Below are 25,270 nucleotides of genomic sequence, written 5' to 3' on the forward strand. Positions count from 1 at the left end.
CCCCTACAAAGCAGCCAGAGAGGGGGGCAGAGACAGGGGGGGTCAAAGGCTGAAAGGAACCATTTGTGTTTTGCCCCTCACAAACTTTTTAACTTATTCTGAATTTCTAATGAGCGATAACCCACCAAGAATAATGTTTATGTGCGTGAGTGAGGGAGAGGATCTGAGGGTGGAGGGTCTGGGGGGGTGGAGGGTCTGGGGGGGTGGAGGGTCTGGGGGGGTGGAGGGTCTGGGGGGGTGGAGGGTCTGGGGGCAGAAGACCCTGCAAGTGTCTGCCTCACCGTGCCTTCACCACAACTACATGCAATGCCTGGGGAATGTCTGTAGAGTAGCCATAGCTACCAAAAGTAATCAAAAGCTTTATTAAGCCGAAGGAATACATCATAAGGGACATTAAAGGGACACCTCGTCTGGATCCCAGGACACTCACAATCGCCCCCTTTGTTGTTGTTGTTTCTCAGTTTTGATCACTTTTCAAGGAGTTCAGCCATAAAGTCATGCAAATGGGTTCTTATTTATTGTGGCCTTTAATGAATATTTGTCTCTTTTAATGGAAGGTGATTTAAAGGGTCTTTTCTCTCTCCATTCCTCTTGTCTTTCTCAGGTTCATTAATGCCAGAAGAAGAATAGTCCAGCCCATGATTGACCAGTCAAACCGAGCAGGTAACGCCATCGTCTCTGCCCGCTTCCCCCGATTCCTATTCCAGTCAGGCCTCTGGCAGAAAAGCAGTCGCACACAGTCCGCCATGATGGGGTGCTGTCCCCCTCCACTCTCCTCGTGTGTCCCCCACCCCCGTCCTGTGTCTCTCACAGGGACCTGTGCCAATATGACCAAGCATGTTAGCTGATTGGCTCTAATTACATGTTTCTCAATCTAGCTTGTTAGAGGTATATTAGCCCACATTCTCTATGAAATGCTAATTGGCCACAAGAGGACTTTACTAAAATGCCAGGAGCATTTTAACTGTCTCTTTTTGATATGCTTCTTGTAATTCTTTGTAATTAACTAATTTTGGAAATATGGAATCCAGAGGGTTTTGTGCTTATTGATTTAATCCTGATTTCTGCCTCTGGGATACAAGTATGACAGATTAACTGTTCTTGTAAATGGGTTCAAAAGACTAAACATTGTAAATTGATTAGACATTGATTTGCCATATCCTGCCCAGACCCCGATGACAAAAAGCACCTTGTGATAAAACAATAAAAATGGCCCTCCACACTCCACAGCATGGTGCAGGAAGTTAGGCGGTCAGAGCAGGAAGTGAGGCGTTCAGAGCAGGCAGTGGGGCCTCAGCCAAAGACTATGGGTGATTTTATAGCCATAATTTTTGTTAAAGTCCCACAAATGACCTAAGAACTGTGAAGTAATAACTGAATCGAGATGACCTGACAATGGTGCGAGTCCTGCCACAGTGGCCGGGATGTGGCGGCCATGTTTGAACGCAGGGTCAGAAACGGTCACGATCAGCACGCTGCCAGACATCAGCATGACTAACTGCTTCCCTTCATCTCCTCACAGGGGCCTTCCTTCACACCACCAGTCCTATATATGGCCAATTCTTTTAATTCAGTACAGTGATATCTGGTACACATCCACTGTAGTAGCATAATAGCTTAGCAGCTTCGCTAATAACCGGATGAACAAACCAGGGGTGCTGGTTGGATGGAATTCTGAGCATGTGATGTTTTTTTCTGAGGAATGTGTCACTGAATCAGATGTTTTCCCTTCCCTCTTAATAAGTGAAGAATGCATCAGCCCTACTGTTCTCTAACAATCAGTGTGTGATTGTGGTGCGAACGTGGCTTTCTGAGCTTGCATGCTAACTCTTTAACTCATGAATGTAGCACAGTGTCTTACAGTGTGTTTGGGCTAGAGCTGTGGGACATTTGCTGATTGTCTGGTATGTCTTCTCTTCTTCCCCCCTCATGTCCGCGTTTTGACTACAATCAGGTTTTCTTCTTGATCCTTCAGTGAGCCAGGGAGCGGCGTATAGTCCAGAGGGGCAGCCCATGGGCAGCTTTGTGCTGGACGGCCAGCAACACATGGGAATCCGGCCAGCCGGTAAGCCTGCCTGACCAGCGGACCACTAACCACTACACCATACTGCCCTCCACCCAGGCCGGTGCTGGTGTAGAACCGTGTCCCCTGCACTCTCCCAGCATGCCGTCACCGCCTGCGCACGCCTGCCGCCGGGCCACACCCCCTTTCATCTGCGGCTGCATCTCCTGCTTGCGTCCCTCCACCTCTCTTCCTCTGTTCCTCCTCCCCTCCACCTCTCTTCCTCTGTTCCTCCTCCCCTCCACCTCTCTTCCTCTGTTCCTCCTCACTGTTTTCCTGCTGTAGCTGTCCCTCTTCAGAGCCGGCCTCCGTCCTCGCTGCCTGCGGCTCACCTGTCTCTCTGGTGTCCCCGCTGTGACTCATGTCTCTCTCTGGTGTCCCCGCTGTGACTCATGTCTCTCTCTGGTGTCCCCGCTGTGACTCATGTCTCTCTCTGGTGTCCCCGCTGTGACTCATGTCTCTCTCTGGTGTCCCCGCTGTGACTCATGTCTCTCTCTGGTGTCCCCGCTGTGACTCATGTCTCTCTCTGGTGTCCTCGCTGTGACTCATGTCTCTCTCTGGTGTCCTCGCTGTGACTCATGTCTCTCTCTGGTGTCCCCGCTGTGACTCATGTCTCTCTCTGGTGTCCCCGCTGTGACTCATGTCTCTCTCTGGTGTCCCCGCTGTGACTCATGTCTCTCTCTGGTGTCCTCGCTGTGACTCATGTCTCTCTCTGGTGTCCTCGCTGTGACTCATGTCTCTCTCTGGTGTCCCCGCTGTGACTCATGTCTCTCTCTGGTGTCCCCGCTGTGACTCATGTCTCTCTCTGGTGTCCCCGCTGTGACTCATGTCTCTCTCTGGTGTCCCCGCTGTGACTCATGTCTCTCTCTGGTGTCCCCGCTGTGACTCATGTCTCTCTCTGGTGTCCCCGCTGTCACTCATGTCTCTCTCTGGTGTCCCCGCTGTGACTCATGTCTCTCTCTGGTGTCCCTCTCTCTTCTTCCAGGCCCTATGAGTGGAATGGGGATGAATATGGGCATGGATGGGCAATGGCACTACATGTAACTCAAACTCAATGAACAGGGGGAAGTAAGTAGAACTGTGCTCTTCATCCTCTTCATCCTCTTCATCCTCTGCCTCGCTATGGGTGACTTAGCTGGGAGCGCCATAGTAACAATGCTGGGTACTGCTGGGAGCACTGGGACCTATTCCACACACACACACACACACACACACACACACACACACACACACACACACACACACACTCTCTGTCTCTCACTCTACCTGCGCTGGGGGAGCTCACTTTAAAGGTGAATCCAGAAAGAAGGGAGCTGAAGGGTGATGTTGCCAGGCTTACCCCGGATGTCCCCGGAGGGGTGGACTTGTGGCGCCAGACAGCGGGAAAAAAAGAGTGAAAGAGAGAGAGAGAGAGAGAGAGAGAGAGAGAGAGAAGTCGTGGCCATGAATGTGTTTATCACAACAGCGGCATCACTGCCCCCCCCCCCCCCCCCCTCAACTCTGGCAGCCAATGCAAATGTTGGACATTTAGGGGAAAAAATAACATCTCCAGGGGCAGAGGCTGACGGGGAGAAATTAAGCAGGCTCCAGTGAAGCGATAAAGAAGGAGAAGTGAAAGTGTCCTCGGAGTGACATAAATCTGTCGCGCCGAAGGATTGATGCCCAAATTATCTTATATGCAAAGACGGGAACGCTGCAGTACATTATGGTCCCGGGGCGAGAAATACGGGCCGGGGGTGACACGGCCGATCCTTCACTGGGGGAACCCGTGTGTTTTGATTATTTTTTACGGGGGGTGGGGGTAGCGGTGGTGGACCGGATCCCAGCGTAAGATGCCGAGACAGGAGAGACGATGAGATAAATTCAAAGGGACGGAGACATTAAAGAATGACTGCATATAAAAGGGGGGAATTTCCCTCGCCATGTCTCTTTCTCTCTCTCTCTCTCTCTCTCTCTCTCGCTCTCTCACTCTCAGAGTCTAAATGGCTGTCGTCTGATTAAGACGGCCATTACACCTCCCGCCAAGACTGTGGCACTGACATTTGAGGAATCAAGACATATCGCATCTCAAAGGCGCCAGGGCAGAGAAAATTTTATTTAACACCTAAACTCCTCTGCTCAATGAGGCACAATATAATAACACTTACCTTGATTAAAAGAACCCTTTATATGTAAATAGGCAGTGGGTTTTGCAAAGGGTCACCATGGCGATTCTCCTGACAGAGCCCATTTCTAGACACCCTGCCATCCCTCAAACGCCACTGCTAATGGAGTCAAAAACGCAGGAACCAATGTTCCCTAAAACAGCCACATAGAGACAACATTTGCTCAGCTTGGATAATTCTTAATATAGGCTATATAATTTCTAGACTATTTAATTACGTAACATATTTTATGCTTCATGACCAATTACATTAATAGCTTAATACAGACGAATATTACCCACTCTTGATTTGATTACGCAGCCACACAATATGGTATATTTGGTAGTTAATTATCATCAGCCATTGAGCAGACGGCTCTGCTGAAGCACACAGAGAGAGTGGGATGGTCGAGGAGACGTTATTGTCTTCAGATGGTTTCACCACTCCTGTTAATAAAGGGGACCCGCACATCTACTTAACAGAATGACTGCAGCTTACAAGACTTGAGATTACCAGCTTACAGTGTCAAAAACATCTGCTGGGCCTTTTATCGGAAGCTGTAGGTTACGTGGAGGTGAGCCCACTCCCCCCTGCCCTCTTCGGTTAGATTGATTTACTTTTTTATGGCCCCGATAGTGAGCTTTTAAAAGACCACTTTAACAAACATGTGCATTTGAATGAAATGAAGTTAGGGGCAAAGCAAGTATTAGAAAATGGCCCGGCTTTCAGCCGCTGAGATCAGCCATTAATCTCGCCCTGCTCCGATCTCCTTCCCCTGCTGGGCCCTCCTGTGTAATTTCTTAATTGCGGTGTACCAAGGTAGAGGAATGCAGAGAGTGAGCATGCCTGGTGACCTTGGGGCGACCCCCTCTTCCCCCCCGCCTTCAATGGCCATTGCTAATCCCCCAGGGGTTCACATTACAAAGCGGCGGCCGGGTCGGGGGTTGTCCCGCGGTTGTCCCGTGGCCTGCTGCTGCTCTGGTCTCTGGCTCTTTAGGATGCCGCCACCCTGCCTGCCCCTGGGCTCCACGCATGGCCTGCACCCACACCGCCACGTCCTGGGGCTTCAGACACCTGAGGAGTGTCTCCGCTGAGCTGACCCTCCCCCAGACCCCAGCTTGCATCACACTAGTACAGACACACGTGGTGGAGGCGTCTAGGCCCGGCAGAAACAGAACACGCGCCTTGTGTGCGTTTCCTCGTGGCCGGATGCTTTGGCGCTGGCTCGCTCCTTCTCCGCGTTTCTTTGAGCTTCGTGGTCTGGTTGTGCCTCCTTCAAAGGTTCTCTTATCAAGAAAAGCATCGACGGTGTGCAGCATTTCCACACCAGCGTGTTGTTACGGTTAAATAGCTCCTAAATTATTCAGTAAGTTCTTAAATGGATCAAATCAGATGTGTCAAATCAAATATTAAATGTGTTAGGAGCCGTGTGGGCCCCTGAGAGACGCGTCACTCTTTGTCCCAGAATTCCGCGAGGGAATTACTGTCCCTGTGCACTGGGCTGTTAGATTCAGCTTCCTGCTTCCTGTCCGCTGCACTGCTGGTGGATGGATGTGCAGATCACTTTACGTCAGGAGAACAGGAGAACTCTCCGTGTCCCGCTCCCTGTCCCGCTCCCTGTCCCGCTCCGTGTCCCGCAGTGTAGTTTTCCATGTGCTCTGCCCTCTGTGCTTCACGAGCGCTGAGACGCACCAGTCGGGATTTGCTCTGCGCATCTCATTCAATCAAACATCCAATTCTACGGTCAGCGTGGACGTTCACACACAGTGCGGCTCACACGGGCCGGTTTGATCTCGCCGATCATCCTGAACGGGCTCGTGGGATGTCGGTGTTGTTCTAGTGGCTCTTTAGCGGTGTGAATTGGTGTGTGTGAGTGCGGAAGCTGAGTCTCCTCTCCCTGTCGCAGGTGTGCAGAGCGGGCCGGGGGAGTACGTGACCCAGAGCGCTCCTGTGGGCATCAGCATGGCACCCCTGCCCTACCCTCATCCACCTCCTCAGATGCCACATCTCCCTCAGCTACGACACGGACCCCCTCTACACCCCTACCTCCCTGGCCACCCGTCTCCCCACGCCGCCATGCTAATGCACGGAGGACCTCACGGCCACCCAGGAATGACCATGTCTGCACAGAGCCCCCCGATTCTGACCCCCGCTGACCACAGCACTGGTGGACAAGGTCTGGACATCCATGCCCAGTAGTGAAAGGGCACCTGACAACAAGAGAAAGCAAGAAAACAACTGTCAGCCCTCTAAAGTGATTTTGAGACTATTTTTCGAGAAAAAAAAAGAACCATTTTGACCAGAATTAGACACTACAAATGGAATTCCAGATGAGCTGTGATAATTTTTTTATCTTGTCAATTTTGTTACTTTCATCGATGGAGGACCAAGCTGACAAGAACACTTTGTAGAGTCTTGGGCTTTTGTTAAAGATCAACAGATGTTTCACCTTCAGCTATCACAAAACATACAAACTCAAAGAAACACAGACTTACACACAAACAGGAACACAGTCCAACATGCTCTCGTTTGAACCGTTTTAAAGAAATCATTCTGGAAGATTAAAAAAAGACAAAAGAGACTCCAAGAGTTATAACTACTGTAGTATAAAAGTATAGACACTAAGTTAAAACTTGTGCATTTTTGTTGATCACTCAATTTATGTTTCCTGAGCTAGTCCTAGAATAAAAGGTTGATCCCCGCTTTTCACACTGTGTGTGCTGTTCCATGAGGGAGAGATGGTCTTGTTGCAGCAATAAACAAACAAACAAGTAAACAAAAATAAACAACAAAGGAAGAAACATCTCAATAATCTCTGCCCTGTCACTAACACTAGAGTGGGCAGCGGACCTGTCCCAGTAAGGACCAGAACCAGAAGCAGCACTCCGTCAGAGAGCCTGCTAAACCAAGCCTGCTCTTCTGAAGACCCCGCTAATCCTCATTTCAGGTCCCTATTCCTTTTTTTTCGGTTCATGAATGAATGTTTCCCTGTAGGTAAAGTTCTTAGTTTGAATTGCCCAAGCACTGGATTGTGTTGGTTTTATACATTTTTATTTTATTATTATTATTTTTTTGTATGATGGACTCTCGGAGGAAGAGCGTTGTGAAGGAAGCGCGTGGTGAACCCGCGTGGTGAACCAGCACCATCCACGCCTCTAGAGCTGCACGTGCACCACACGGACGCTACAGACACCACGTGGGTTCTGGGGCACTTAGCGAAGCTATCGATTGGTTGATGCACCAAAAAACCTAAAACTTTTAAAAAAAGGAGAGAAAAAAGAACTTAAATTATGAACTCAAAGCTTGGAGAAAAGCTAAGAGAATATTGTAACAAACTTCGTACAGAGTTCAGTCTATTAATTGTTTCATGTTAGATATTCTATGTGTTTACCTCAATTGAAAAAGAATGTTTTTGCTAGTTTCAGATCTGCTGTGGCATTGATATTGTATGTCCCTGAATTCCTTCCTTTTTCAGCACGTGTTCCTCACTAGATGATAAAAACGCTGTCTCCCTTAAGCTTTGTCAAAAATACATTAAATACTTGTATGAGGACTGTGACGTAATGTTTAAAAGGTGTTCAGTCACAAATGCTGTAATAAATATTTCATTTTTGATTTTGTTAGATTCCTGAGTGCTCAAACGTGTGTTGCAAGTGATCCAACAATTATTATTATTATTATTATTATTATTATTATTATTATTGGGAGTTGTAACTTGAATCACTTTGTCGGTTCTTTCGTTTTTGTTTTGTTTTTGACCTTTTCTGTGCAGCTAGAACTGAAATGAAAAAACCAATATGACCACGAGCAGAGAGAGTGTGTAGCACTGAGCTGGCTTGTTTTGTCGGGCTTTCGGCGTTAGTCCGAAACAATGGGCGAGAGAACCGGGCTGCTGGCGCCTGTTGAACAAAGACGAGAGGAGGATTTGCGCTGCTCACAGGCGCCCCCTGCTGCTCAGACACACAGCTGTCGACTAGTTGACTAGTTCCCAGTCACACTTCTGTCTCATTGTAAGCGTGTGCCCGCGGCTATCAGAGTTGTAGCCTTAAACCAGAAATCACAACCTTAAAAGCGTATTTATTTTAATCCGTTCTGTAGCGCAGTATGCAGTGTAAACTTCAGCGCTCGTCCCCGGACAGCTGATTTTACTCCGTTGCAGCCCACAATTTTTTTATTGGAGGATTTTCGTGCATTTGTGCATGCCATTTTTTCTATAATACTACTACTAATAATAATAATTACTATAATAATTACTATAATAATTCTGACAAGATGAAGTATAGTTCTTGGCACAATGGATGGTGTAAAAGTGGTGATTCTAATTACATCTAAGAAGGGAAAGCAGTATGTGGGGTTTAACGATCTAAAAGATGTGGATTTTATTTAGTAAAATTTTATTTGTTATACATATTTTTATCATGTTTTTTGTCTTATTGCTCTAATTATTTGTTTCTTCTAAAAGCTACAAGTTCTAAATTACAGTTCATTTCGATTCAGAATGTAATTGTGTTCGATAAAAAAATAAATACCAGCGAGCACACGCAGTCTTAGACTACAGACGACCATTTTAACTTAATTATTCCTGGTCCCAGTCTGACTATATTTTGCGTACACAACTAATAACAGACCTTTTGATGAAAATGTATAAATGTAATATAGACCTGTGTGAAATTGTAATTTCGTTCAAGCGAAAATACCCCTTAAAACACATAAATTATTTTTTATTTACATAATATTCATTTTCTGAATTTATAATCTATATTCACAGTTAACTACCGTTGTAAATAATGAAGCATAATATCAGTTGTGAATTAATTTATTATACTATCAAATATGTGGATAAAATAGAAATCTGTCGCTTTGTGGGAAGATATCTGATGCAAGAAGAAAAAAAATGGATTATTGTGAGGAGAGAATTTTAATATTAATAGTTTTTCCCCCTTTTCTTTTCGGGGGAGACAGAAGGTAGATTGCCTTTGCCGCTTCTCTTTGCCGATTCGGTGTGACAGGAATGATGGATGATCCAGCCGAGCTAAACAACTCCGCCCCTTCATCTCCTCTCTGTCAAAGCTACTTGGGGCACTGCTGCTGGAATAAAACACGCAATATTCCCCCCTGCACAACACCAGGCCCGCCTGCGCTCGCACACAACCATATTAAATGTCCACAATAAACAGTGGCAACAGAGGCAACACGTTAATAAACCCTTAACCCTTGATAATATCTGATCATGTGAATAACATACAAAATAGGTTATTCGATCCGTGGGGTTTAAAGCGCCAATTCACAGTTGGACTGTTCGGTGAACCTGTGAAGCAAAGTAAACACTCGTGGGGAAATAAATATTCAAAAGACGTGAACGTAGCACATTGTTTATTGAAACATTTGAATTAGAGGTGCTTGTGGATTAATATTACTAGTCCTAAACACCTCTTCTCTCTTTTTTCATAATAAAAACAATAAGAAAATCTTGGAGGATGTAGTTCATCATTTTGAAAAAGACCGTAAACAGGGCCTTACTGCACGTTGAGGAATGTTTTGTTTGTTGTTTTTGTTTACATATAATTTATCTTATTTGTTTATAAGTTTGTTTGAAAGTTCTGCTTTTCCTTCTGCTCCGTGTTTTTACAAACATTTCAGCAGTTTCTGGCGCGTTTGCTGTAAGGTGTTTCTATGACTACGTGATGTATGAGCGGGTCAGGGCGCAGGGGCTCCTCGGAGAAAAGGCCACATTTCAGTGATCATTTATCACTGTCAGTCCCATAATGATTCTCCCTGCAGTCCCCTATTGATGAGGATAATTACATTAGCTCAGAGTGACTGATCAATAAAGCTCGGGGAAAATGTTTTATTATAACCCACCTAAAGTCTCTCTAAAACTGGAGGTTGTTGTTTTCTTTCTTCTCCTGTTTTTTTGTTTTCTTGTATTACAAAACGGACACAGACTGAACGGGGAAACCGAACTATTCAGGGATTGAGTGAAGACACCGCACAAAACCAGTTCTGTGTGCTGGTTGTATCTGCAGCCCATAAGCCACATATAGGGGAGGAACAGCAGGGACATTTGGAGATTTATCTTTCAGCAGAACCTGTATCTCACCGCTGGGACTAACGTGGAGATGACGTTAAGGGCCGTGTGAATGTTTGAAATCATTTCATTGTTTTACGCATTTCCTTATTATAGTACGGTACATTCTCAAATTTCCTTTCTGTGTTGTTTCTCACCACTGGTTGTAGGGCTATTTTTTTCAGCCGGTGAGAGGGGTGAACTTGAGAAAAATATATACATATATAGCGTCATATGTCCCTGTGTTAATTTAAATCGACCTATCAATCAGTAAAAACGACGTGTGATATTATTTTAATCAAAATCATCGCAAGGGAAGGCTTTTACTTTTGTTTTATTCTAACACTTTTTCTAACGAGTACTATAAAGCGAGTCTCATATATACGTCGCCTAATGCTGTTGGTGTGGGCAAAGTGTGTTTAATAGTACACAAGTTATTCCATGCAGGAACACCAACTCTTATATCATCCTTTGCGCTCTGCAATACCATCGCCCATTTACCCTATAAAAACTGTATGAAAAACATGCAACTAAGACATTTCAATACAGCCATTATCATTTATAATAGGTAACATATATATACCAGATAATTTCCATCATTATTAAAATAAAGGAAAGCTTAATATTTCTACCACATAATTCTACTGTATTCTTATTATTCTACTGTATTCTTATTATTATTACTTTTTGAATCATCCACTACTACTACTACTACTACTAATAATAATAATAAAATTTGCACTCCCAAATAGACTAATCATTATCTGAGAAAATACTCAGGGCTGAATGAGTATTGTTAACAGACTGCATACGCCGCATTCTGTGGATGAAGATCAGATTAATAACTAGCAGTGTGATGTTGAGGAGCTTTCTGTGGATGAAGATCAGATTAATAACTAGCAGTGTGATGTTGAGGAGCTTTCTCGCTTGGTCGCTTTCCTGAATTACAGCCGATATCTTCACACTCGAGCGGCGCTCGTCTTCTTAAAAACGAGCGACAGTTTTTGCGTCTCCTCTTTTCTCCTCAGTGATGTTAAATTTCTAATGAGTTAAATCGCGATGCTGAAGGGCGTAACACCGGCAATATGGGCCTGAAACGGGCAGTCAGTAGTTAGAAAAATAAAACGGGGCATTTACCTTTAAAATAGACACAGTGCAATAGAACAAAATGGCTTTGCGTTTAGACGAGCCTCAAGGATGTTGAATTTTATTTTCAATCAGTTTAGATTTAATTAGGGAGCCGGCGGCAGGCCCATCTGATATTTTCTCATTAGGTGTTCAAGGTTGTCGGTGTCTGACCAGTTGTCACCCGAAATAATCACGGTGCATGGATTGGGGAGCGCAGATACACAAATTACTTTCAAAAATCGGTTGAACTAAAGACACAAAAATGTTGGTAAATTTTCTTTGAATTTCCTGACTTTCATTAAAGGATATTTTCAGTTATTTGAACAAAAAGGTTAGACATATCTTGCGGGAAGCTCAGGGCAGCAAAGTGAGACATTTCGCGATAACTGTAAATAACAGAAAACGCTTGTCATGGGCTTCGGAAGAGGGTAAATACACACACACACACACACACACACACACACACACACACACCACAGAGAGAGAGAGAGAGAGAGAAAGAGAGAGAGAGAGAAAGAAAGAGAGAGAGAGAAAGAGAGAGAGAGAAAGAGAGAGAGAGAGAGAGAGAGAGAGAGAGAGAGAGAGAGAGAGAGAGAGAGAGAGAGAGAGAGAGAGAATCCACCGCCATGGTAAAGCTGAGCAGACGGACCCCTGGGCACAATGTGGCACCATCATGGCGCCCCCTTCTGGAGGAGAACAGAAGTGTGAGTAGTCCGTGCCAAAGACGCAACACACGCCTCGTTTCCACTGTGGTTTCAAACAAAATCAGTATATAAAATGTACCCAGTTTTAGATCCATCATCACTCCTTCAAAACTACAGGAGCAAAGACAATATGCGGGCTGTAAAAACACGCTGCCTCTCTCAGCAACGTACCGTGACTGAGAGGACACACTCGTCTCCCCCACTTGTCCCTGTCTCAACACTGAGGTGGTGTGTGCTCCTACAACACCAGCATTCACCTGTATATCATCCTCATATCAGGTCCTGCTTACATTGCACATCTAATCGGAAATGGTGAGCCATGTTTTAGTTAATGCATTTACCACATTTATGTCGAATAATACAAACAAAAATAAAACAACAAAATCAAACAAACGGGATGCTTTAGAGAATTTATCAGCAGTAAGGACCACGCTGCGACTGCGTTACTTTCTGCATATCTACGTTCCGTTTTTTTTAAACTGATGTACAGGCCTCATCTACTTAAGGGGAATGACAGTCGGGTAGTTCGGGCTGTCAGCTCTCCAAGTCATGTGTATAAAAGCGCGTAGCGAGAGCCACAGAGGAGCGGATTAGTGCTACACATCTTGTAATAACGCAGCAGCCATTAATCTTGAGCCACTTGAAGATTATGACTGAAAGCATGGGATCAGTAACCATTATCTTCTCGGATGGCAGTAAAAACCCCTCCTTATTTTTTTTAAACAATATAATGTGCCCAACGAAAGGGTCTTGGGCAGATGTCTAGGACCCGAGCGCACTAGTTACTTTGTCCAAAGAGAGAAAGAAAGAAATTAAGGGATAAAAAAAAAATTTGTTTACAAATTATTATTATTATTATTATTGTTGTTGTATATTGTCATATTTATTTAATTACAATTTTTTTTACTCATAAAATACAGTGAAGGTTGTAGCCCCATGTGTATGGTATGTATTCTTTGAAAATACATTTGGGGGAATAATACATCTTGTGGAAATCAGGGCTGATTTTAATTACCAGAAGATTTTAACGATAAACAGTGTAAATGCAGATTACACCAGATTAGCTTTGAGGCTCTTTGATGTAACAGGGTTTGTAGCTAGTCAGTGAAATGGAGAAAAAGCAGTTAAAGAGGCGGAAAATGTAAGCTGTATGGCTTTAAAACCTGATAAGATTTAATCCAGACTCTGAAGACAAATCTAGTCAAATTAGGAATGGCCACTTGGCAAACAATTACTCTCTACACCCACTGTAGATGTAGATAGATGATGATTAAACAACACAAATAAAATATTGCAGACCGATCTATTGTTGACAATACAAAACCTACATACATTTTACATATAATACACACACTCCCAGGGCCGGAGTGGACCCCCTTTTCAGCCCGGGAGTTTCATGCCCAAATCCGGCCCAAAATAATTTTTTCCTACCAATCGGCCCAAACTAGAGACTGACATGAGCCGGCCCATCGGGAATCCTCCCGAATCTCCCGATTAGCCACTCCGGCTCTGCACACTCCTGAATATTCCAAGATTGTGCTGATAGATCTGATAATGTCCTGTCTTTCAAAGTCTAGTGGGCTACATGTACACACTGACTCACTCATTCAGACATGATCTATATATACATATACACACATGTGATAGAGAACAGAGAGACACTAGTAAGAAGAAACAGGGACACATTGCTTAGGAAGGACATGCCTTAGACCTCCTTCAAGCCTCCACAATAAATGCAGCGCTGTGTGTGTGTGTGTCTCGCTGAAGGAGGACAGAGATAGTGGGGCCCTATTAGCAGTTGGAGGCCCTGGTGCTGAAAACCAATAGCTGGTGTCAAGAGCTACTTTAGCCTATACCAGCTTGTGGGATAAATAGCAACAAAAGATGTCCAGGTTATGACAGTGCACCAGCTCAGGCTACCAGCAGGGAATAGATCAGGAGTCAGGTGTTGTGCAGAAACAACACCTGATTTCTCAGTACTGTCACCGTGCATTTGGCCTGCTACAGTATAACTCAGATAACCTCGGTTTAACTAGCAATGCTGCATATCTTATCTGTGAATGCTAAGCGTACAGCCAGCTGTAACTGACATGGGCTCCGTAGAAAGACTAATGGTAAAATGAGTGTGTGTGGGGGTGTGGGTGTGTGTGTGTGTGTGTCATATGGGGGCTGTGCGTCTAAATAGTGACACACCTAGAGACAGGATCATGTCATAAAGTGAAGCTCTAATGTAAAATCTAAATTATACCTTGGCTGTTGTACAAATCTAATGACAGCAATTATTAGATATAGTTATGTATGGTTATGTATTACACATGGTTATGTACCCTGTACTGTTCCTGAGCCTCAGGGTCTGGACCCAGCACTGTAGAGGCAGCAGGCCAGTAATCTGATCAGAGAAGTAAAATAAATCCTGATCAAATCAGACATTTCAATTAAGCTGAAAGGTAAAATCTTAAATGTAAAATTCAAGCACATTCAACCAGGACAAACCTATAAATGAATATCAATACCCAACATTGTCAGGTATAAATAAGAGCGTATTTAGACAACTATGATTTAGGTGTACAAATGTTTGCATCTGCATATCAAGCTTGTAGATGATATGAATTAAATAAATACAACAAACCTGACAAGTTAATAAAGTTATGGAAAGTTTTTTTTTCTTTTTTTACACCAGCACTAAAAATGCTTCAGTAGATAGTTTTGCTATCTACAATAACAAAGATCCATAACCAGAGAGAGACAGAATCCTCACAACAGTACTCCTAACCAGAGACAAATCTCACACCAGTACTCCTAACCAGAGACAATCCTCACACCAGTACTCCTAACCAGACAGAATCCTCACACCAGTACTCCTAACCAGAGACAAATCTCACACCAGTACTCCTAACCAGAGACAATCCTCACACCAGTACTCCTAACCAGAGACAATCCTCACACCAGTACTCCTAACCAGACAGAATCCTCACACCAGTACTCCTAACCAGAGAGAATCCTCACACCAGTATTCCTAACCAGAGACAAATCTCACACCAGTACTCCTAACCAGAGAGAATCCTCACACCAGTACTCCTAACCAGAGACAATTCTCACACCAGTACTCCTAACCAGAGAGAGAATCCTCACACCAGTACTCCTAACCAGACAGAATCCTCACACCAGTACTCCTAACCAGAGACAAATCTCACACCAGTACTCCTAACCAGAGAGAGAATCCTCACACTAGTATTCTTAACCAAGCAGAGAAAGGAATCAGTGCTATATAAACAGATATCTGACGTAACATTATTAGAGATATGATTAAGGCGACTAGACATGGCCCAGGTTTCTATTAAAAAAGTACCACTAAAAGTAAAATCACGTTAATTTGTACGAGGCAGACAGTGTGCTTCCAGCAAAACAGTTAATTGCTCACCAGAGCTCCACGCAACAAAATGCTCATAAAGCATGAGGGGGTGGTGGTTAACACCCACCCACACCCCACACCCCCCGTGCAAGCAAGGACCCCTCCCCTGGCCACCATCCTAGCCCAGCAGAAAAATATTATGTTGCCACTGGCAACAATTTAATAAAATAAGCAATCACATCTGCCATTTTCAAAATTTCCAAAATGAAGCCGAGACAGTCTGTGTCGGCTTGTGTCATCTCCCTGCTCAGAGTTCTCAACACCATTTCTTGCTTGATGATAAATGATCATTGGGCGTGCAGAAGCAACCCACAGGGCTGGGCCCTCCACCAGCAAGATAGGTAGCCCTGCAAGGCTGGGGTTAAGTGCGCGTACGTTAATACATATACACCCACGCACTCAAACCATCACTGTGACCATGAACATTTCTTTCTCAATAACAAGCCAGTGATAGCTCTCATCAGGAGATCTCGCTCACAATCATGAACTTGTGGGCAGGGCACGCTGCAGTTTGTTTCTCCCACGTCCAAGTTTCCCCTAGTTCGTCTCCAACTACAGAATCACATTTTCCTAGCTCATAGTTTCGGTCATAGATCTTTCAGAACACCCACCCTCCCCCCCCCCAACCATCCGCCAACGCCCAAGCGCCGTCTGAGAGCCGTCGCCTGGTCCTCAAACCCAAATCAGGTACCACGTGGACCTAGGTGTCTGCAGGCAGGGTCCAATCACTGCTCAGGAGGGAGGAGCCGTAGAAGGACCACACCTGCGCTCCAGCAACCACACGTGCCGTCTCCCACGTCCAATCAAAGAACTCTTTATTTGGGTCTTTCCTTCATGTCTCAGACTGTTACCGTAAAATGAACAAATTGAAGCAGGCAGGGGAGAATTGCAACTGGATGCGGTGCTGAGCTCAAAGGAGGCCGGGGCTTCAGCTTGACAAAGAGAGGTACATCACCGCCGTAGAGGAAGGCCCTCGGAATATGCAGAGGGTTTTTATCTGAAGGCAGGTCCATGTTTTCACCCCGGCTTTGCTCCACAGTGGGCTGCTAGCGTCAGTTTGATAGCTCACTTCACGAGTCCTGCGCTTCACAGCCGCTCCACATGAGAGTCCGCACAGGATATCGGAGTTTCCACACACTGGGAATGGTCTCTGCAGAAGTGCACTAAAGTTACAGTGAGTGATCACAAAGATACTTGTGAGCGCTCATGTTGCACCATCAGACGCGTGTCTGTCCCAAAGACAGTGAAGTATTGAACGCACCTGACGGTGGATGTTGGTGTCCAGATAGCTCAGCGATCCATCTTTAATTACCAAAATGTTCTCAGGCATCCACCCTGATTGTAATTCAAGATGCATTAAAAGACAAGAATTTTTTTTTCATAAAAAACAAGTCATTATTATGACGATAGCAATATACAACTGAGGCTAGCATAGTGAGTAAGTGAAAATAAGCACCTATGGGACATGAAATGTACAGAAATGACAACGGCTCTTGCATACGAGGCTTACCTGGCATGAACTTTGGAATGGAGGCGGACTGTAATGGGATTTTATCTCATGATTCTGTACAGCACTGGACACAGATCAGAGAATTACAGTTAATTGTTACTAAAGAATGTGGGGTCATATCTCTGACCAGCGTGCGAATGGCTCAGTGGATCAGAGCTAAATCTATAGCAGCACATGATTGCACACCTGCTGTGGCAGTGAAAGATAGATATGTTAATAGTGGAGTGCACACAGCTGTGTGTGGAGTGCTCACAACCTCGGCCAAACTTCAACATCAGCCAACAGGCTCGTCCGTGTCTGCACATATATCCAGTTGGCTTGTAATAACAATCTGTAGCTATTCTCTCCTGAAAGACTGCAACAAGTTTTTTTTTTTTTTTTTTCGCTTTTTCTTCTCCAAACTTTTTCATTTATGTGGACTGTATTTTTCACTCAAAATGTTTCATCGAACAGAAGAGCTTCAGATTGAGCAGGTTGGCTGGGTTGGACCACAGCGGGGTCGTTGTGTGTAAATAAAGGAGATTTTCCTTAAGGCACTGCCAGGAGTGTGATTTACCTCGGTACAGTGTAAAGCATGATGAATGCGGGGGTTACGAGGGATGTGGTTTTGGAAATTCATGTCTGTGCTTTCAGCGGGTCACGCAGCAGTTTTACTCTGTGAACAAATAAAGGGGGAGGCGTGTGTCTTCTACAGGCGTGTTCTACAGGCGTGTTGTACAAGCGTGTTCTCCAGGCCGTGGTCGTCCACAGGGCCGCGGAGAGTCCGGGTGGTTAATGCACGCGGCGTGCCCATCTCTGCAGCCCACCACGCGGGCCTCTCTCCCACAGTAATGGCTGCCGTCTGAGTGCAGCTCCCAGCTCTCCGCTGTGGTCGGACCGGTCGGCAGTGGTGAGCACACGCTGCAGGAATGGAAGGCTGGACTCGTGGTTGAGGAGATATCCACACAAGTTTTGATTAGCCTCTAAAAACAGCCGCCTCTGCTCAGAACATTCCGTGCCTCCATTTTAGAAAAAAAAAAACCATTCAAATCTGACCTGCTGCAAAGCCATGTAATAGACTACAGTACTGTCAGTATAGGTGAAGACCAGTCTGGCCACGAAGATCCTTTTAAACCAAATATGATAGCATACCACTGTAAGATAAAGCTTTCATACTTGGTATCGTCTTGCATTGCAGTCGGAAGACAGGCAGCGGGTTGCTGGTCGCTCCAGCCCTTATTTGGACTGCACTTTATGAGGGAGACTGTTGTGACAAGAACAATGAATCTAAAAGTGGAGAGTGGAGGCTGGCTATGAAAACACGCACGCACACGCAGAAAAAGACCAGCAGAATCGTGCGAGGAGACCTGCAATTGCATCATGCAAATCACAGTAGCCTCATCTCATCTCCTGCGTCCTTTGTAGTACAGGTTATAGAAAAAAGCATTTGGTTTTCATTGTGTGCAGAAACTAATTTATAGTGGGTGACCCCAGCTCCTCTTTTGTGCAATAGCCATCTTGAAACACAATGGCAGGAAGGCTTGGAACCCGAGAGGAACTGAATCTGCTGTTTACAGTTTTTCTCCTTTATTCCAAATTACATTCCCTCCTTTTAAAAAGCTTGTTTTTGCATCAGAGACGAGCTGTAAAGCAATATCTTTGCGTTCCACGGCTGTGCAATACGAGTCCGTTAACTAGACTCTGGGGGCACACTGTTTGGTACCGTTTGTAGAAACGGGCCCAGCAGAGGAAATCATGGCTGCCCCATGACCCTTCTATGACCCCTCCCCCCCACCACCCCCAGTCCTCATGGCCTAAATGGGGTGGGGGCTGCTTAAGGGTTAGAGGTTTAAGGGTAACAAATCATGCAACACTTTACTGCTATTTAAAAGGGCCGTGCCGAGGCCCGGGCGGACCAGAGGAGAGCGCTGATCTCAGGAGGGCGGCTGGGAGAGAGGGGTCAGGGGTGGGTAAGGCCCCACTGCAGAGAGCTCAGAGAGGAGCAGGTCAGAGCGGGTCTGGGGCCGATTATCGGGGGGGGGGGGGGGGGGGGGGGGGGGGGTGTCTTCCTCCCTCATATCTCACCAGGCTTCTCCAGATCCCACCCTTCATCCAGACACCACGCAGGAGCAGGCTTGGGGAACGTCAACCTCTGTGCTGTGTGTGTGTGTGTGTGTGTGTGTGTGTGTGTGTGTGTGTGTGTGCAAGGGGAGATTTATGACCTGCATGGTTTTATTATTTTTTTTTTTTCTTTGTTTTTTTCACTTACTAATTCTCACCTAAATTGTTTTGCTTTTGCTGTTTTTGTTGCTTTCCATAAATATTTAATTATATATCATATAATTATAAGGATCTGAATATAAGGCACACAGTGTCCTTTGGGGAAGACAAAGAAAAATCACTCATTATTTGACTGTAACTTTAATTGAACTTATCTTGTTTTGAAGGGGAGTTAAACAAATACGTGAAATACGGTAAAAAAAAAACGACTGTGAGTTAGTGAGCGCCATCACTCAAACTGGCCTGACACACAGCAAACATGCCAGACATCCTGAATCCAAAACAGGGAAGCAGCGCGTCAGCAAGCAAAAGAGACCACGCCCTATCAGAGAGGGAACGCCCTATCAGAGAGAGGGAACGCGTGCAGAAGCAGGCAGATAAGGCCTGTGACTCCGCCCCCCCACCCACCCCCGGGGCAGAGAGAGGTGGCAGGGCAGTGATAAGAACCACTAGCTGTCCGCTCTGCTGCTGCAAGGCGGCCGGGGTCCCGCGCAGAGGTCCCGCGCAGAGGTGCTGTCCCGACCCGATGCCGGGGAGTTCAACTGGAGTTCAGGGCAGATGTTTGCCAGTAGTCTCGCACAGCAGGAAGGCTAAATTGCTTCCGGATTCACGTCTCCACTGGTGCTGGCCGCCACGGCCCATCCCCGCCCCCGTGGCCCGGGTGTCACCCCTCTGCTCACGTCAACGGGACCCCGCTCCATGGCCCAGGGTGACGATGTCCGAGGGGAAGCAGTCTTTGAGCAGGATGCCTCGGTCCCGCTGGCAGTCCAGTTCCGCGAGGAAGCCGTACCAGTAGATGACCATTCCCGGGCCAAACCTGTGGAGAAAGAGCGCAGCTCAGAGGTACTGGAACACGCATGCCGGGGACGCTTTAGATAAACGGTTTTCAGTACAGAGGTCAAGTGGATTTTCTTGGCCAGTACACCCCAATGACGAAAAACTACATACAACCGGAGGTGCTGGGGGGGGGAATGAAAACCCAGAGTAGAACACACGCTTTTGATCCACCCCTATAGGAAACATGACTAAGCGTATAAAACAAAAGCAGTCTCATGATAAGATCGGCCGCGATGCACAACCAGGATCCTTTTACAATGGACCTTCAGCAGTCATAACAATGGGTGAGGAGCAGCGGCTGAGAACAGCCCTGGAGAGTCCAGAGACGAAGGGAGCGGAGAGGGCCGTGGAAGAGGAGCAGACTCCGTCCCCAACTGCATCTGTCAGAGCTCTTCCAGCACTGTCCAGCTGTTTCATTCACATAGACACTTAAAGAGCAGTCATTTCGTCTTGGCTCACGTTGCACTTCTGGAGAGCTATAAATAACAGCACTTGCCCGCTCGCTGAGAAAAGCTCCATTCAGACTATATTGAGATCCACCTTTTTTCTCCTGCCCCACCCCCTCCATCTTCACAGCTTTGTGTGTTTTCCTAGTCACATCATATATCTGCATACCAGTGAGAAAGCACATGAGGAAGGAGAAGAAGTCGCACTCAAACACCGCCACGCTCAAACACCGCCACGCTCAAACACCGCCACGCTCAAACACCGGCATGCTCTCAAACACCGGCATGCTCTCAAACACCGCCGCACGCTCAAACACTGCCACGCTCAAACACCGGCATGCTCTCAAACACCGCCGCACGCTCAAACACCGCCACGCTCAAACACCGGCATGCTCTCAAACACCGCAGCACGCTCAAACACCGGCATGCTCTCAAACACCGCCGCACGCTCAAACACCGGCATGCTCTCAAACACCGCCGCACGCTCAAACACCGCCACGCTCAAACACCGCCACGCTCAAAACACTGCCGCATGCTCAATCCACCGCCGAACGCTCAAACACCGCCGCCTGCTCAAACACCGCCGCCTGCTCAAACACCAGTATGCTCTCAAACACTGCCACACACTCAAACACTGCCACGCTCAAACACCAGCATGCTCTCAAACACCGCCACACACTCAAACACTGCCACGCTCAAACACCAGCATGCTCTCAAACACCGCCGCGTGCTCAAACACCGCCACACTCAGACACCGCCACGCTCAAACACCGGCGCTCTCAAAACACTGCCGCATGCTCAAACACTGTCGTGCGCTCAAACACCGCCACGCGCTCAAACACCGCCACGCGCTCAAACACCGCCACGCGCTCAAACACAGCCGCGCTTCAACAACGCCGCGCTCCAACAACGCCGCGCTCCAACAACGCCGCGCTCCAACAACGCCGCGCTCCAACAACGCCGCGCTTCAACAACGCCGCGCTTCAACACCGCCGCGCTCCAACACCGCCACGCTCCAACAACGCCGCGCTCCAACAACGCCGCGCTTCAACACAGCCGCGCTCAAACACCGTCGCGCTCCAACAACGCCGCGCTCCAACAACGCCGCGCTCCAACACCGCCGCGCTCCAACACCGCCGCGCTTCAACAACGCCGCGCTCCAACAACGCCGCGCTTCAACAACGCCGCGCTTCAACAACGCCGCGCTTCAACAACGCCGCGCTTCAACCACTCCGCGCTTCAACACCGCCGCGCTTCAACAACGCCGCGCTTCAACACCGCCGCGCTTCAACACCGCCGCGCTTCAACACCGCCGCGCTTCAACACCGCCGAACGCTCAAACACCGCCGCCTGCTCAAACACTGCCACGCTCAAACACCAGCATGCTCTCAAACACCGCCACACACTCAAACACTGCCACGCTCAAACACCAGCATGCTCTCAAACACCGCCGCGTGCTCAAACACCGCCACACTCAGACACCGCCACGCTCAAACACCGCCACGCTCAAACACCGCCACACACTCAAACACTGCCACGCTCAAACACCAGCATGCTCTCAAACACCGCCGCGTGCTCAAACACCGCCACACTCAGACACCGCCACGCTCAAACACCGGCGCTCTCAAAACACTGCCGCATGCTCAAACACCGCCGCGCTTCAACACCGCCGCGCTTCAACACCGCCGCGCTTCAACAACGCCGCGCTTCAACAACGCCGCGCTTCAACAACGCCGCGCTTCAACAACGCCGCGCTTCAACACCGCCGCGCTCCAACACCGCCGCGCTCTAACACCGCCGCGCTTCAACACCGCCGCGCTTCAACACCGCCGCGCTTCAACACAGCCGCGCTTCAACACAGCCGCGCTTCAACAACGCCACGCTTCAACAACGCCACGCTTCAACACTGCGCTGTTTCCCAGTTTTCTTCAGGTCCCATTAATCAGCGGTGGAGGCATTTACTGTGCCCCGTAGAAGGTAGTGAACTCTTCCATCGAGAACAGCGCATCGCTGCTCTTTGAACTTTGAGGTTCAGATGTAAAGCCATGTTAGAGTTGAGCTGCTTTTGCCGTAAGTGTAGAGACGCACACAAATCCAGGTTGGAAACAGCATAATTTAGTGACAGACACTGTCCAGAGACAGTAAATGGGGCTTAGAGGCAGACAGGAAGCCGCCTAACAGACTATGGGGCACAGCAGGAAGTTCAGCCCCTCAGGAACAGTTCATAGGCTTCCAACTGCGATCAATTACGCCATCAACGCAGTGCGGCCATCGCTATCGACAAGGTAGTTGGGGTTATGTGCATCGCTCTCGTACGCACCTTAGACACCATGGTCATCACCAACACCACCAGCGCCAACGCCAACCCCGCCATCCTGGGCACGGTTCTTATGACCTTCATCATCCTCACTCTCATCACTGCTTCCTGGCTGCTACACGTCGCTGTGCCTATAAATAATGAACCGCTTGACCCGTGCCGGACGTGACGGGGGCGACTAGAGTGTATAAATAACCTGAACCCCCCCCCACCCACACCCCCACCTCCACCTCCACCTCCACCTCCGCCCCCCACCAGAGGTGCAGGGGGTGCAGATCCCGGGCGGAGCGAGCACATGCGACCGTGCATTCCCTGCTTTACAGGCTGTGATTTACAGTCCAGCATCTCTGGGCATACAGGCCAAGACTAACAGGCCTGGAGAGAGAGGGCCCAGATGCACTGCAAGTTCAGCACAAAGTCACACATAGCTGAGCCTCCGAGCAGAGCCGTCCGTAGGAGCACGCCGCCCCCCCTCCCCCGCTCCCAGACTCCCGCTCCGCGCTCCTCCACCGTACGGAGGGCCATTCTTTTTATGGAAATGTTATGGAAACAAAATCTAAACATTTACATTAGATAACTTTGGAGAGGGGGTTATGACGGACTTTTATTGAGCGTCGGCGTATAGCGCTCGGCAAGGTCAGGTGGGCTGGGGGTGAGGGGGCGGGGCCAGAGGAGCGGGAGGAGGAGAGCAACCTTCTGAAAAGGTTAAAACTGTACATCAACAGATAAGGCACAAGTGTGCGATACATCACGTCCCTGGGTTGTCAGGGGCGGCCAGGCACAAATTGAAACAAGCAAAATTATAAACACTGGGGAGCAGTGTCACCGCCGCGGTGCCATAAAGAAAACAAATGGAGTTTGAATTCTATTTTGAATTAATAAAGTTCATGCCAGAGAGACCTTGAGATAAAAATCCTTAGTTGGAAATAAAGGCCAGTACGACACTTGGGTTACTGTCTGTGGCGGGACTGTAGGGCAAATGAGGGAACTTCAGGGTTCTCGGGCTAAAGGAGACACGCTCGTGCACGTTTAAAAACACATACTAAAAAACTCAATAAAAGGCTTCCATAAATAACCTGGAGAGCGACGCACAGGCCCGATGGTAATTGTGATCCATTTCGTGGGCCAGTGCTTTATCACCTGAAGCTGGCACCCTCCACGCCTGGGGGGGGGGGTTAGTCGGTGATCTTCCAATAAACATCTAACTGCATAACGAGTTGGTGAAATTGTTTGTGAAATGGAGCTAATTTGGCGCGAGGTGGTTCTGGCTGGCGGGCGGGCGGTGGGCCGGGCGGGGCAAGAGCAGCAGGCAGACACGCTGCCATTAGCCCCTAACGAGCGGCGCACGCTCACACTGGAAGCAGGTGCCATGCTGCTTAAGACGGCAGCTTAATGAGAGCACAGCTCTTAAGAACAAAAAGCCCAAATGGAGGTGCTGAGAGAGGAAGCTGCCATTATAGCGGCCCGCTCCGCCCCTCCGTGTGCACGTGTAATCGCATCGTAATTAAATAACTAATTACAGCCCTCCGCCGTGCCGTCTCCACTTCTCCCCGAGAAGCTCTTAGCAACTTCCCCGGAACACCTTCCTGCCACCGGGCCGCGCCGGGCCCGCGAGGAAAGCCAGGAGCGCCGACGTCCTGGGAAGACCGGTCGGGGACAAGTGCGGTGCTGATTTTGTTCCTGTTTGCAGCACAAAAAGAGTTTTGCAATGACACACAGCACAAACTGAGCGGAACAGAGACCACGGGCCCACTGGCCCCAGCTGTCACAAAGCAAGAAATTCAAAGAGCTCTTGTCCTAATACACCTGTGTTAAAAACGCCACACATCTGGCAAAGTGCTGACAACCATTACACCGAATACGCAGTGTGACGTCAGCTCCACGACTAGGTTGGACAACAGTGACCGAAGAGAGAGAGGAGGAGAGAGAGGAGGAGAGAGAGGAGGAGGAGGAGGAGGGGGGGGGGGGGTTGTGCTGTCACAGCCTTGGTTTGGCCTGGCTCTCTGCTGGTGATTAATTGGTGTTTATTTATAGGGCTTGAACTGGGTGACAGTGGGGGGGGGGGGGGTACTCAAGGCTGTGAGCAAGGCGATATCGGCCCAGAACCTCCGCTGCCCGTGTGCCTGGGGCCCTGCAGCCCAGCCAGAACACCACCACACCACCCTCCACACCACCCACCACACAAACAGGATGTTTAAACTGAGCCAGCATGCCGCAGTGCGTGAACAAGAAGCGCGGGCCGACCTTCTCTTCAGCATCACCAGCCATTAACGCCCCCCCTGCCAGGACACAACTCTCAGGTCCATGAAAAACACAGAGCCGTGATGGGCCGAAGCCTGATCTCCAAATGAGCTCGGAACACCGCCGCTGCTGAACTTAAGGCT

At 47.8% G+C, this 25,270-nt stretch overlaps 2 protein-coding genes across 6 annotated transcripts in view; one reads left to right on the forward strand and one right to left on the reverse strand.

The window, feature by feature from the left end:
* The first annotated feature begins 275 nt into the window (after positions 1-275).
* LOC143503729 (homeobox protein Meis2-like) lies at positions 276-7,829 on the forward strand. 4 transcript variants are annotated; one of them, XR_013127224.1, is made up of 4 exons: positions 276-663; positions 1,955-2,065; positions 3,048-3,130; positions 6,113-7,829. XR_013127224.1 is itself a non-coding variant. In XM_076995686.1 (3 exons), the coding sequence occupies exons 1-3, from the start codon at positions 639-641 to the stop codon at positions 6,403-6,405; spliced, it is 429 nt and encodes a 142-aa protein (XP_076851801.1). In that variant the 5' UTR covers positions 292-638; the 3' UTR covers positions 6,406-7,829. The 4 variants fall into 4 exon arrangements, 2 of the variants coding, with proteins under 2 accessions (XP_076851801.1, XP_076851802.1); XR_013127223.1 differs by having other exon boundaries at positions 279-663; positions 1,976-2,065; XM_076995686.1 differs by lacking the exon at positions 3,048-3,130 and having other exon boundaries at positions 292-663.
* Positions 7,830-19,421: 11,592 nt separating this feature from the next.
* The window catches only part of cdin1 (CDAN1 interacting nuclease 1), a 63,410-nt gene continuing 57,561 nt past the window's right edge, over positions 19,422-25,270 (reverse strand). The window contains exon 13 of one of the 2 annotated variants that reach the window (XM_076995688.1): positions 19,422-20,103. In XM_076995688.1, the coding sequence (XP_076851803.1) occupies positions 19,968-20,103 (136 nt within the window). In that variant the 3' untranslated portion in view covers positions 19,422-19,967. The remainder of the gene's footprint in view (positions 20,104-25,270) is intronic. The other variant, XM_076995689.1, reaches the window with a different exon arrangement.

This window comes from Brachyhypopomus gauderio, unplaced genomic scaffold (genome assembly GCF_052324685.1).
Source record: "Brachyhypopomus gauderio isolate BG-103 unplaced genomic scaffold, BGAUD_0.2 sc229, whole genome shotgun sequence".
Classification (NCBI taxonomy): domain Eukaryota; kingdom Metazoa; phylum Chordata; class Actinopteri; order Gymnotiformes; family Hypopomidae; genus Brachyhypopomus; species Brachyhypopomus gauderio.

Coding starts and splice junctions, on each gene's coding strand:
- LOC143503729 (XM_076995686.1), top strand. CDS start 639: ATGATTGACCAGTCAAACCGAGCAG. Junction 664..1,954: donor TGACCAGTCAAACCGAGCAG/GTAACGCCATCG, acceptor GACTACAATCAG/GTTTTCTTCTTGATCCTTCA. Junction 2,066..6,112: donor CATGGGAATCCGGCCAGCCG/GTAAGCCTGCCT, acceptor TCCCTGTCGCAG/GTGTGCAGAGCGGGCCGGGG.